At 33.9% G+C, this 14,389-nt stretch overlaps 2 protein-coding genes across 3 annotated transcripts; one reads left to right on the top strand and one right to left on the bottom strand.

Moving 5' to 3' along the window:
* The first annotated feature begins 2,824 nt into the window (after positions 1-2,824).
* LOC114187042 (non-specific phospholipase C2) lies at positions 2,825-8,173 on the top strand. The gene is made up of 4 exons (XM_028075143.1): positions 2,825-3,421; positions 3,912-4,519; positions 7,053-7,229; positions 7,715-8,173. Exons 1-4 carry the CDS (start codon positions 2,955-2,957, stop codon positions 8,023-8,025), a joined length of 1,563 nt encoding a protein of 520 aa, XP_027930944.1. The 5' UTR covers positions 2,825-2,954; the 3' UTR covers positions 8,026-8,173.
* A 175-nt stretch (positions 8,174-8,348) lies between these two features.
* Positions 8,349-12,082, bottom strand: LOC114187043 (hydroxyproline O-arabinosyltransferase 3-like). 2 transcript variants are annotated; one of them, XM_028075145.1, is made up of 8 exons: positions 10,959-12,082; positions 10,279-10,346; positions 9,993-10,194; positions 9,560-9,657; positions 9,391-9,460; positions 9,234-9,305; positions 9,041-9,154; positions 8,349-8,703 (listed from the first exon to the last, which is right to left on the bottom strand). In XM_028075145.1, exons 1-8 carry the CDS (start codon positions 11,310-11,312, stop codon positions 8,632-8,634), a joined length of 1,050 nt encoding a protein of 349 aa, XP_027930946.1. In that variant the 5' UTR covers positions 11,313-12,082; the 3' UTR covers positions 8,349-8,631. The 2 variants fall into 2 exon arrangements, with proteins under 2 accessions (XP_027930946.1, XP_027930947.1); XM_028075146.1 differs by lacking the exon at positions 10,959-12,082 and adding an exon at positions 10,475-10,493.
* Positions 12,083-14,389: the final 2,307 nt, after the last annotated feature.

Below are 14,389 nucleotides of genomic sequence, written 5' to 3'. Positions count from 1 at the left end.
TTCCCTTCCTTGCAGATCTTCAGTACTTCTCGCGCAACTTACTTGTAATCATAATAGTTCACAATCTACCCACGTCCATTAACATTTTTCCAAAGCATTTCAATCGCTAATAATCTTGGCGACATCAAAATCCCAATTGTTCAACCTTAAAATCACATTTATCCAATTTTCTTCCAATTAATACCCAATTACAGCGTAATTACGACAATTCTTGATCCCGCCAACCCATACATACATGAATGCCATTTTTCCCCTTTCAAAATCATCCAAGAAACTAGAAAATACCAAAATCGAACCAAAATGGTTCGCGTCGCTTGGCGGATATTCATCCCCACCAGGCAATTCATTAGAAAGCCAGAAACTGGGTGTATCAGGTACGTGTCGCCTGGCGGCTAGGGTTGTGCCGCCAGGCGGTTCCTCTTTAGGAACCCAAAATCAACACAAGAATGTTGGGTCGCCTGATGGCCATTCATCACCCGCCAAGCGGTTTTTGGAAAAATCCCAGAAACGTGAATTTCATACAATTTTAAACATTTTATAGGCACTCATTCATCATACAGTTCACGCAATTATACAATACATAATAAAAGTATGGTTTGGTTTGCCTTGCTTAAAACTTGACTAGCCCTTGATTCTTCCTTGCTTCCAAAACGAAAATGAGACTTAATGGAGATGTTAATGGCCATTCAATGTCTCATTACGGGTTGTTTTACAACCACTCTTGGCTGCTCTTTGGCCAGCTCCCCAAGGCTTGAACCCACAACCATGCCAATTCCAAATCAATACTCAACCATTCAACCAATTCATAATTTTACCTAATGACTAATGCAATTCAATGATTATATTATCTGTGAACATGATCAACATATATTTAAAAATAATAATAATTAAATAACACACAATTGGCATACATAGGACTTAAACCCAAGCCAACATATATTTAAAAATAATAATAATTAAATAACACACAATTGGCATACATGGGACTTAAACCTAAGCCCTCTCAACATAACCAAGTACTCTCAACCAATTAAACTAGTACTTTTCCACATCATGCAAGTTAGAATTTAATGTCATAAAGGCTCCCACTACTCATATTAATTAATTAATTATTTATTTAATTAATTAATTTCCACAAGTCTTACACCTATCATACTCTCCTTCATTTTCTACTTGAAACAAGCCACATTCTACTCAACATACTCCAAGTCTTATAATCATACATTTTAGTATTCATGTAAACTCATGTAAACATGCCACATTCCACTTGAGCTAGTACTCTCAACCACTTGAGCTAGTATTTTTCCACATTATGAAAGTTATCATTTAATGCCATAAAGACTCTCACTACCTACATTTATTAAATAATTATTTATTTAATTATTTAAATTCCTTGAGTCTTACATTGACCCGTGCCACCCCTTTAGTGAAGGGGTGGAAATTTTCCACGTCTAGTGGATATAAGAGGTCAACCCTATCTAGATAGCTATGGTGATGATGGTTCAACTTGTCAACTCGGCACTTTCCTCATCTCTTTCTCTGGTTGTGATGTTCGTGAAAGAGGGTTGTGGGGCTTCATTGAGTCGTGGTCGCGCCTCGAGTGGTGAGATCGACCACGATGCTCCTTGTCTCTGCGTTAGGTTGCTTTGTTGTGCTCTCTCCGAGTCTCGTGCCAAGAAGATTGGCTACGACTTTTAGGAGGCAAAATTTTACTGCGGCCCCGCGGTGGGTGCCAATGAACTTGGGGCGAGCCTTCGGACATGTGGTAAATCTGGATGGCTTGATAGGCCTTGATGAGATGCCTCCAAGAGTTTTAAAATAAGGAAATATCCACCTACAAAAGACTATTCAATGCTTAAGTTAGTAAGAGATTTCAAATCTTTTGTAAGAGACAGAATGAATGTATGAGTGTGTATTCCTTCAAGAATACTATATGTATTTATACGACCTTTTAGACCGCAGACTCATGTGATAAAACAAGTAATATAATATCAAGTAATATAGGTAGAATAATATATTATGATAGCAGTAATGGGCCAGTAAACCTGTTTACACCATATATTATGCAAATCAAGGAATATTACATAATAATCAAGACTACAAAAATTTGGCGTGGTTACTATTTATCAGAGGATGCTAATTTGTGGGAATATCTCGTGATATTTCCACAATAAAACTCTCGTATGGTCCTACTAGATCATATTAATTGGTTGGGTAGGTAATATATATATATATATATATATATATATATATATATATATATAAATAAAAGATAACGTAATAAAATATGAGTATTTTAATAATTTAAACAGGACAGAATGAGTATTATGACGGGTTTGGAAATCGGGACGAAGCAAATTGATATATCTCATCTACATCCTCATACCCAATTAAAAATGTCAAATATTTTTCATACTCATACGTAATCAATACGAAAATTTTCCGTCAAAATAAAAACAAATTCAAAAAATAAATAATTCAAACAACAAATAATTCATCATACCATTAATAATTATAAGCAAAAGAATACAATAAAATCAGTGATGGTCTAAAACGTGACATGTCAATAATAACAAAATTTTAGTTAATGTTCTAAAACCAAAACTATATTTCATTTTTTTCTATTTTTATAATAAAAATATTTTTTTTATCTAAGAGGATAATTATTATTCTGAATTTTGAACATTACACATAAAAATAACTTTTTTACAAAATGTAAAGTAATCAGTCATCTTTCATTTTTATAAACCAAACATGGGTGATTACATAATCCAAATAAAAAATAAAAAATTAAACCTTGATTAAATATAAAGGGTCATTCAATTTCTCATTCTTAAAAGGAGCCTTAAATTTTTTTGTTGAGTCTCACTCTCACATACACGTTCCAGCACCATCTTCATCAAGAAAAATCCAAAAATCTCAAATCCCAAAACCTCGTTCTCTCAAACCAAACAATGTGCTTCCCAAGGTTGAACCACTTTCCCCTCTTCCTAACCTTTCTCCTCCTCTTCCACCATGCCACTCCCAACCCCATCAAAACCGTCGTCGTTTTGGTAATGGAGAACCGCTCCTTCGACCACATGCTCGGGTGGATGAAGCGCCTCAACCCCGCCATCAACGGCGTCACCGGCTCCGAGTCCAACCCGCTCTCCGTCACCGACCCCAACTCCAAACGCTTTTTCTTCAAAGACCAGGCCCACTACGTGGACCCGGACCCGGGCCACTCCTTCCAGGCCATCCGCGAACAGATTTTTGGCTCCAACGATACCTCCGCCAACCCTCCGCTCATGAACGGCTTCGTGCAGCAGGCCTTCTCCATGGACAACACCTCGCGCATGTCCCAGAACGTCATGAACGGCTTCCTCCCCGACCTCCTTCCGGTCTACAAAACGCTCGTTTCGGAGTTCGCTGTTTTCGATAGGTTTCTCTTTTTTGTCCTCTTCCTAACCCCTTCTACTGCTGCATGTGAACATCTTTAGTGTGGAATTATGTTACGAAACTCCTTTTTCTATTTCAGTTTCACATTTCACCTTTTTTCTTAATTGAAATTAGTTGGTCCAATGTATTAATTTAAAGTAATAATATTTTCACTATTAAATTTTAATAATTTTGCTTAAGATGTTTTATTTTTATTTTTTAAGTAATTTTGGAATATTAAGAATAAAAAAATAAAAAATAAAAAATCATTTAAAAGATTTCATTATAAGAAAAAGTAGTGAAAATTTAATAGCAAAAAAAAAGTTATTTTCCATTAATTTATGATTAATATGATTATTATTTGAAAAAAAAAGTAGACAGAAAAGAAACTGGTTTCTTTGCACTAAAAAAGAGAAGAGGCAGCTACTTCACGTGTCGTATTCACCGTGTTTTTTTGTTTTAATTTTAAACCATGATTTCCATTTTCATGATAGGTGGTTCGCCTCCGTGCCGGCCTCCACCCAGCCCAACCGTCTGTTCGTGCACTCGGCAACATCAGGCGGCGCCACCAGCAATGTGGCGGCGAAGCTGGCGGCCGGGTACCCGCAGAAAACGATCTTCGACAGCGTGTACGATGCAGGATTAGACTTCGGGATATACTACCAGAACATCCCCGCCACACTCTTCTACCGGAACCTTCGGAAGCTGAAGTACTTGCTGAAGTTCCACCCTTACGACTTGTCGTTCAAGGGGCACGCCAAAGAGGGGAAGTTGCCGAGCTACACTGTGGTGGAGCAGCGGTACATGGACATGAAGGTGCTTCCCGCCAATGATGATCACCCATCGCACGATGTGTACCAGGGGCAGATGTTTGTGAAGGAGGTGTACGAGACGCTGAGGGCCAGCCCGCAGTGGAACCAGACCCTCTTTCTCATCACGTACGATGAACATGGAGGGTTTTACGACCACGTGCCTACCCCCGCGCGTGGGGTGCCCAGTCCTGATGGGATTGTGGGCCCTGAACCGTTTAACTTCACCTTTAATAGGTTGGGAGTGAGGGTCCCTACCATCGCTATCTCGCCTTGGATTCAGAAGGGTACAGGTATGTCATCCCTGAACTAAATTAAAATATCCCATTTCTTCATCACTATGCATATAATTCATACATATGGTTAAATATTATAACATTTTAGATTTATAACATAAATATTCAATTATTATTTAAGGTTATTTTTAACAATGAAAATTAATCATAAGTTTATTTGAAATAGAGATAATAGAAAATATATTAATGTAAATAGACAATTAAAAGACAAATATAGGCATAAGGAAGGTAGCTTGAGATTATTGCGATAATCTTTTAACTAATTTGAGAATAGTATGTCATGGAAGTGCTATTTTTTAATTGGTTGAAGTTGATTAAATGTAATAAATATACGCTTAAATATCAGATAATTGGAAGTTAAAAACAGATGACTTTTATTTTCTCTCTAATTTGTGTATCACTAATTACCACAACACGGATAAAAATAGGTTGTTTAATCTGCTATTTTCCCCTTTTTTACTAATTATTTAAATTTTTTTGGTTGTTTTCTTGATTTTGGATTGTTAAAGAAATGATGAAAGAATTCTTGTTTTGTTTTAATAATTATGATAAATATGATTGTATTATATAAATCTACGTGTCTATATACAAAAGCAATATTTTATTCTAATATATAAATATTTTAATTGTAATTTCATTTTTAGATTTGCACACAAAAATATGTTTTTTTTTTGGTTTATTCATTTTTGAAAAACTGAATGATATATGTAGTACTTATCAAAATCACATGTACTGTTGAGTTATCTTGACATGTATGGATTCTGCTTTCTATCTGTCTATTCTTATCCTGTGCGCAAAATTGATGCAGTCATTATGTCTAAGATACAATCTTGCATTCCAGTATGAACAGTTTATGGGCTTTTCTCTGTGATAAATGTTTTCAGTTAGACAGCACTATTAATATGAAGATTTATTGCTCAACAAACTTGTAAGAGAAGAATGCTAATATTCTATTCACACTTTCCATGCACCACATGACTTCACATATACTGTCTTCGTGATCTTAATAAAATAACTTGCTTTAAGTTAGGCACGACTCATCAATCACAGGCTCACACTTAAGAAATTGATTTTCACACTATCTTTGAAAAGAGACAATACACATAAAGTGTGATGTGGTGTTCGGAGTGGGACCTTTTACTTTTTTGGTCTCTATCTTCAGTGTCAAAGAGTACAGTGTGAAACCTATTATGGATATTTTCCTAACGATAACAAATCACACACCCCCACAAGCATGAATCTGACATTTGATTTTATGCTAGTTCATTGTGTGTAAGCAATGTAGCTGCCAATGTCTTAAAGCAAAACCAAGGTGCAATAATGGTGGGATATTATTATTGATTGGTTGACTTACTCGTATGATAAGGCTCATAAATGGGTTATCTGAAGTGTTTTCGGTGGATTAATTTATCACTTTTGAAATGTAAGTTGATAGCATAGTATGTGTTGTAGGCGAACATTAAAAAAACAAAAAAACAAAATAAATGCTTCAAGTGGGTTGAAATATGTGTTCTAGTATTGTTGATCAAGTACAAAGATTTATGCTGAAGCGGAAAGCCAAAATGTGCAAGAAATTGATTTTTGGTGCGTTACAGGAAATAAATTATTCTTTAGTTGGTTGGTAACATGTTGCCAGGGAGGAAACTTCAAGGCTCTATCATGAATTCAGGACAATTTAGGATGGGTTAATAAATTTGAGAACAATAATTGCTTAAATTATATTAGGTACATTCTTTATTCAAGTCAATTATATATATATATATATATATATATATATATATATATATATATATATATATATACTTGAAAAAAAGAATTCATATTATTTATAATATATTATATCTATATATAACCTATATATAAGGATACTCATTGTCGTATCACATTTTTATTTTCAATTTTATTTTTTAATAATTAACTGTTCTCTTAAATTAAAATAATAATTTTATCATTTTATCTGTTTTGATTTTTTTAATTTTACTCTTTAGTATTTATTTTGTTAAATTAAAATAATTATTTTATTATTTTTATTTTTAAATGTCTGTTAATTTAAATATAACTGTTTTTTTAAATAAAAATAAAAATTTTATTATTTTTATTTTTTAAATAAATATTATTTAAATTTAATTATTTTTAGAATTAAATTAATTATCCAATAAAAAACAAAGACATATGAACGTAGAGATTGTGTTCCACTAGGAGAGTCCTGACGTAACGGAAAAGTTGTCTCAATGACGGGTAGATCTTTGGTTCGAATATAGAAACAAGCTCTTTGTATTTGTAGAATGAGAGTTCATAGAATGTCGCTCTCTTGTATTTTTTTTCTGTATATCAAGGAACCTTCTTGGCGAGGTACATTGTTTTTGTTTATAAATTTTAGAAATGATAATTAATGAAAAAATGAAACATGTGAGTAAACAATTAAAACTTGAATGGAACCAATAAATCTCATTTGTGTACCATGCAAAGCTATGAGATAGCGAATTATTAAAAACTGTCCAAGGTTTTCTGATTTGTTACGGTGATACAGTTGTTCATGGGCCAAATGGATCACCGACTCCTACATCCGAATATGAACACTCATCCATTTCAGCAACAGTGAAGAAGCTCTTCAATTTGCCTTCATTTCTGACCAAAAGAGATGCTTGGGCTGGAACCTTTGAGGGTATTGTTCAGAGAAGAACAGAGCCAAGGACAGATTGCCCAGGTTGGTATCCTTCATCAACTAATTAGATGTAATCACGTTTATGTATCAATAAGCAACAAAATCCCCTTTTCAGATTATTGAACAAATCTAATCACGTATCATTCATATGAATTCAGAAAATTTATTTACGTACATGAGAAAAATGTAATTTAAATAGGAATATAAATGTGCAGTAGCTTTAAAACTGAATCTAATAGCTTTGACATGTATCTTGTTTTTCAACTTCTCTATACATGTGTGTATATACATAAGTAAAATTTATTTCAAATATAATGTTTTGTACCTTTTAATCCAAGCATGCAAGGAGAGAAAAGTGATAGACTTGGTTGATTACATGTACTTCAGTTTCCTGTTACTGTATTACACTTGGTTCTTACATTCTATAACCTTTGAATGCTCACACGAAACAGTAAGTAGAAGCAAATGACATTGACCACTGCATTTTTTACACTTTGTTGATTCCTGCTGGTGTTATTTTGGTGCAGAGAAACTTCCAACCCCTGTAAAGATGAGGGAGGGAGGGCCTAATGAAGATGCACAGATGAGTGAATTTCAGCAGGAACTGATCCAACTTGCAGCAGTGCTTAAAGGAGATAATATCCTCACTAGTTTTCCAGGTAAAATAGGGAAAGACATGACTGTTAAACAAGGGAAAGATTACATGGATGATGCAGTTAGAAGGTTCTTTGAAGCAGGTCGTTATGCAAAGAAAATGGGAGTGAATGAAGAACATATAGTTCAGATGAAGCCTTCTTTGACTACGAGATCATCCAAATCTTCAAACAGAAACCCTTAGATGTATAATAAAGCATATAGCATGAAATAGATAAACAAATGAAAGCAATCATTTTAATGCATATAAAAATATGTATACATAGTTGGGAAAGAGCCTGTGTTTTATATATAAAATATTGACAGATTTTATGATATTCATTTATTTCTCATATTCTCTCTCTTATTTTCTGAGGCATTGAAGAGGTCTCCACTGACCAATATCTAAATGATATGAAGTTGGAGAACATAAGTTGAAGAAAGTCTATACCTTTATAATAGAGTTCATGCATGATGTATGATGCACAGATATATACTATCACTCAATTCAAAACTTTGGGTGGTTACTTCCGTTTTCAGTTTTCACTGCACATTTGATACATTGAACTGTAGATATAATATCGTGATAGTAAGTTGTTTCCATTGATTTCCCTCTGAAAAAAGTCTACTGAAAAAAAAAAGGTTAACTGACCAAATATAATTCAATACCCACAATTGACTTGCTACAGAAAGAACACATGTATTTCCAGAGCTAGCACAAAAACATGTTTTTGTATTAATCACAGTTCTTCTTAGGGTGAAACAAGTCTAGCATGAGGGGCCTAAGGATTTGTAGTTTATTTTCTTTTCCTCAGCTTCTATTTAATGAATCCCATTTAGGTATGTTAGCAGTAGCTTCATTGATCATCTTTACAAGCTGAACCTGCAAATGATCATCACAGTATCTATTAGCTACCAAAAACAAGCAACCACAAAATGACCACAGTACAAATAAAGCTTCAAATAAGAGGTTAATGAAAAATATTAGAGTCTCAGCTTAAAACTTTATCAAACACTTAAAAAGTTTGAAACACAGCCAGATTTTTGCATTCAATTGGTTTTCCAAAGCCTACTACATGTTGCATTTATAAAACTTAGCCAAGCTGAAAAAGTATCTATAACACACCAAAACAAAAGGTTAAATCAATTTCAAATTGCCAAGATGCACATTCAACTGAAACTTTGTTTTCTTTGCAGAAAAATTGTAGACTAGGACATACCACGGTTTCAGGAACTCCAGGAGGGGGTAAGGAAAGGTTTTTTGGTGGAGGACCTGAGAGATAAGCTCTCTTGTTAAAACGCCATTCTCCAATTTTCCCATATGTCAATTCCCCCTGAATGGATAAGTAATAGGAGTAAGTAACTTGTGCAACTTACTTTTAGTATAAAATAGAAAAGAAGAAATCCATTCACCTTTAAATTGTAGTCGCATGCATAAGTATAATGGATTATAAACTTGTTCCCAACATCTAAGTCCCATGGTGGCTGCAACATTTCATGATGCATGCCATTAACTTCAGTGCTGCTTCCTTAAGTAAAGATGCAATTGCTCATTCACAAATAAACAAACCTGGAGCATGAAGTTATCATGAAGAACATGCCGTACACCGTGCAATGCCGATGCCACAGCGTATGCATACCTGAATTCAACAAAAGAATTCAACAAAATACTGACATGTGCCAGATCAAAAGTTGATAACTGAAGTTAAGCTGTAGAAAACTTATGCAGTACTACTCACATTTCAAGTACCCATCCAAAAGTTTCATCAGCTTCTTGATCATCTTTCATTTGCAGGGAAACATTCACCCATGTGGGAGTTATTTCCTCCAGCAAGGACTGATGTTAAAAAAAAAATCAGTGCCTCTATGGAAGCTATCATGCTTTGTAATAACTATAACAGTTAACTATCTGGACATTGTTACAAAAAAGTTAACCCGATTGTACAAGGATACAAAATTCCTTAATAAATGCCCCTCTTTCAAGACTGGCATCTGGCAGCCTGGTAAATTTGGAACTCCCCCTTTTGTAGGATCAGGTTCCTCTACAAGGTTCGAACTCAATATATTGAGTTCGTTGTAAGGTTCTGATACATTATTACGAAAAAGTTAACCTATTCATACAAGGACATGAAATTCCTTAACAAAAATGTAAACTATTGGCTGAGAATTCACCTTCTTAATGATTACAGGAGAATTGCCAATGGGGTCAATATCTGTAATAGGACCATTCGCCTTAGGGTAGAATTTTCTAATTATTTTTTCATGTTTATCTGGTTTTATGTAGAAAAATGGATACCCTGCTGGTTGGTTTCCAATAGCCAAATTAGGCAAAGGTTTTACAAATATGTGATCAGGTTCTGCCATCAAAATATATCTGCATCAATCATGAACAGCCTTGTTGTTAAGTTTTGCTACTGAAGAGCGTAACATCCTACAAAACCAGAACAAAGAAACTTACTCTTCCTCAACATTTGCTTTATCCAGCCACTGAAGAAAAGCCCATGGCCTATTCATGACAACATAGCCCTGACAAAAAATAAACAGACAAGTTTTCTTGAGACATCAATTCAATAGTGAGGACACTAAGAAAATATCACAAATAATGAAATTGGGGATAAACTTTCCAGTGGAGTTAATTGATTCACGTATCTCACCACTTTGTTGGTATTATATTCTGCAGAAGGATTTGAAATGTACAATAGTATTTAAATGCACAGAAACATGAATCAAGCTATACTAGTGAGTAATTCGGCTGAATAAAGTTCTTTTTAAGCTGGCGCTTAAGTGTATCACCTTGGGTGAAAAACTTCAATATCTGCTTACAGATTGATACTTTCTGAAAAACTAGTTAAAATGAAAAAGATGGCAAGATGCTATTTTAGTCTAACATTACTTAAAAGTATATCAGCAACCGGAGAAAAAGAGATTAAAGTTGCAAACTTTTTTATGAAGGACAGAAAACAAAATGTAAGTGGGGACACACATGTCTTCAGACATGAATGTGTAGAGACCAAAACAGAAACTAAAACTTAAAATAAGAACAACTATAGGGATGAAGTGAATACTTGAACTTTGAAGTTAAATAGGTTAAAAAGATATGAATTCTGATAGAAAGAAAAGAAGCTGAAAATAATGTACCCTATCCAAGCCTGCAGGAAGTGGATCAACCACAAAAGTAGGAATCTCATCCATCAACTGGTCTGGTTTACCTGAATGCACAATTCTGGTGAACTCTCCCATATCTGATCCAGGAATCTCCTTTACCTTCTTATACCAGTAGTACATAATCCGGCATTGCCATTGAGAATAAGCTGCATCAGTAGCAGTGACCACAACATGGAATTTTGAATGGGAATTTTCTGATATCCAGCTTCCACCCTTATGGTGTTTGATCATAAATACCAAATTGTAAATGACAAAGAAAAAGGCAAGAACCATAACAAGGAGCACAAGTAGTGACTTTGCACTTGTCTTGTTTTTTCTCACAATCATCTTCAAATTCTTAACCTATTCTCTTGTTCAAATACCACTCTCTACTAAAGCTCCAAAACTAAACCCAATTCAATTCTGTTAATTGAATCCCATTCACACATACTAAAGCTTACCAAAATATAAGTTCTATTCATAAAAATGTACACAATTGAAATAACTCCTTGCCTCAAGTGTTGTTTGTCACTGGTGATTTGTGCAGAATAAAAAGTCCTAGAAACTGAAAGCCATGTGTAGATAAGAAACTAGAATAAAATTTCACATAAAAAGCCTGATGTTCTACTAAATTCGTTTGAATCAGATAAAAGAGACAGAAGGAAACTTTGGACAAAAGAAACAAGAAAAGTAGCTTGAAGCAAAAAAATATGCAGGAAAAACGAAATAGCAACAGATAGAAAAAGACTGGTACTTTGAACAGTGCCAACATGTGCAAGCAAACCTATTACAGAAAAAGGAAAGTTTTGAACTTTGAAGAGATTGCTATAACTAGCTTTGTGGAATCCAAAGCTGAATACTCTACACTACATGCATGAACTGAGACAAAGTGGATTTGGCAGTGAATGAAGAAGATGGCAGAATAAGTGGGATGTGGAAGGAGTGTGGTCAATGTTGAATATTGAGCATGAATGAAAGTGACACCCAAAAGATGAAAAGATCAAGGGTTGTTGATTAGGACTGTCTGCACTAAAATCTTGGTCAGAAACATTCCATTTTGTCTGCATCAGAATCAAAGCAAATTATTGTGAATATTCAAAAGGAATTTTCCACTTCAGGTGCAAGTGGATGCCCTTGCTGTTCATGGTGTCACTGTGTGCCAACACCAAGCCCTGTAGTTGCTTTTGTTTTGTCTTTTGCCTCAACTTGCACATTTTGGCCAGGTTGTTTCTTGTTAATCATGAAGTTTAAAATAATCTCCTTTACTTTCTACATTAGAAAAGTATTAGCATAATGCTTTTAGCAATAAATAAGAATCATAACCATAAAAACATTATACTTGTACTTTTAAGAATAAATAATATTTGTTGGGGTTATAATGTTTGTCCTAAAATATGTGTTAAAATAATATTTGATTAGTAAAACTAAGTCTGTGAAAACATTAATTTAGTTGTCAGTTTTAAGATTTTGTGTGAATTTTCTACATAAAACAATTCATCTATTTAAAAACTTTTATGGTATATATTCAGTTATAAGATAATTTTTAATTTGTAATAATTATTTTATAAATTATATTAATGATAAGTTCTGACTGGTTGACTGTAACTAAACTTTTGCTTGAATACATATTTAATGACTCTTTTTTAACATATTTCTTTCAATCCATTATTCATACAAGAACTTTATTGATGATAAATGATGTTTAAATGTATCTATGAGTACAAAACTCAAAATCCACCTTTTTCAGTCCATTATATTACTGATTCAGCTTATTTATTTAGTTAACGAATCTTGATTATTATTTTGCTTTACACTTTATCTATTATTTGATAAAGTTCAAATGAATTCTATACAATAAGTGCGTTTTATTATAAATAATAACAATTTTAATTATCTCGATTAGCATTTACACGTTACCTGATGTGACAATATTCTAATTTTGTATTTATAAAAATTTAACGAAAAAAAAAAGCGTCCCTATAAATAATATCAGTTTTTACTTCCGAAAATTATTCTAAATCATTCGAAAAATAAAATAAAAACAATTAACATAAATATATAACATAAAAACTCTAAAACTAGAATAAAATCATAACTATTATCTAATGATAATCAGATAATAATACTATATGAAAATTTTTATAATTTATAGACAATTCTTTCATTTTTATAATTCATAGACAATTCTCTCATGTCATTTGATCTTAAGTACATTCACAGACTCTAAACAACAATTTAACTCAAACATCCTAACACTCTACTAGGAGTATTAGAAAAGTCAAATACAAGCTTAAAATATTTTGATTGGAACATCTAAAACCAAAACCATAAAATTAGATTCCATTATATAGCCATTATTACCCACTTCATTGTTTATGTGGGACTTCAAGATGTATTATTTTCATCAACTCAACAATCTCCTCCACCATGATTAAAATAAACACATCTTCCCTTTTATTCATACTTCACCATAAAGAGTATAGTCACTTGAATTTAACCATTATAATTTCCTTTTGCGTTGCACACTAGCATAAATGTTAATCAATGTTCGTGTATAATCACCACACATTATACATCAATATTATCCAATGCCCGTACATAAACACCACACACCCTACATCAATATTAGTCATTGCCCTGTATAATTACCATTAGCAAAGACTCATCCTAGCTCACACAATTTTCCCAACAAGAAGCTGTCACATGTCATTATTCCCCACTATCAAATTTGGCAAACCAAGAGCTGTCATGTCATCTCCATCTTCTTCCATCAGATCAACACTCGTAACCAGTACCATCGGAGAAGAGAAGAGATTGCGCCTCCACCGTCAGCATAACTAGAGCCGTAATTCGCAACCATGCACGACGCTAGAAAGCTCAACACCCTAACCAAGATTTGTGCATCTCCTCGTGACATCCAGATCATCGTAAGCACGCCCATATGAACCTTTTTACACCTTACCAAAAAACAAAAATGAAAATGCAAATCCACAAGCGCACCTCACTAACTCATCATAAATATCACAATTTGTTGCCATGTGTCACTATCCTCCACTCTCAAATCTGACCAACCAAGAGCTATCATGTCATCTTCATATTTTTCCACTAGATCAACATTCATAGCCAGAACCACGGGAGAAGAGAAGAGATCGCACCTCCACCATCAACATCACTGAAGCCCTAAATCGTATACCAAGCATGACAATGGAAAGCTCAACACCCTCACTAAGATTTGTGCATCTCCACGTGACATCCAGATCAGCATAACCATACGTAGATCAACCTTCATGCACCTCATCAAAAAATGAAAAAAAAAAATGTAGATCCACGAGTACGCCTCACTATAGATTATGCTCCACCCATATAGATTGAGCTTCAGCCACTATCAGCCCTTACCATTACTGTGCGCATGTCATTGGAGTAAC

This window comes from Vigna unguiculata, chromosome 6, assembly GCF_004118075.2.
Source record: "Vigna unguiculata cultivar IT97K-499-35 chromosome 6, ASM411807v1, whole genome shotgun sequence".
NCBI classification, from domain to species: Eukaryota; Viridiplantae; Streptophyta; class Magnoliopsida; order Fabales; family Fabaceae; genus Vigna; species Vigna unguiculata.
This window is presented reverse-complemented; position numbering and strand designations above follow the sequence as displayed.

Coding starts and splice junctions, on each gene's coding strand:
- LOC114187042 (XM_028075143.1), top strand. CDS start 2,955: ATGTGCTTCCCAAGGTTGAACCACTTTCCCCTCTTCCTAACCTTTCTC. Junction 3,422..3,911: donor GAGTTCGCTGTTTTCGATAG/GTTTCTCTTTTT, acceptor TTTTCATGATAG/GTGGTTCGCCTCCGTGCCGG. Junction 4,520..7,052: donor TTGGATTCAGAAGGGTACAG/GTATGTCATCCC, acceptor ACGGTGATACAG/TTGTTCATGGGCCAAATGGA.
- LOC114187043 (XM_028075145.1), bottom strand. CDS start 11,312: ATGATTGTGAGAAAAAACAAGACAAGTGCAAAGTCACTACTTGTGCTC. Junction 9,658..9,992: donor CTCCTGTAATCATTAAGAAG/GTGAATTCTCAG, acceptor TTTTAACATCAG/TCCTTGCTGGAGGAAATAAC. Junction 9,155..9,233: donor CATGCGACTACAATTTAAAG/GTGAATGGATTT, acceptor TTATCCATTCAG/GGGGAATTGACATATGGGAA.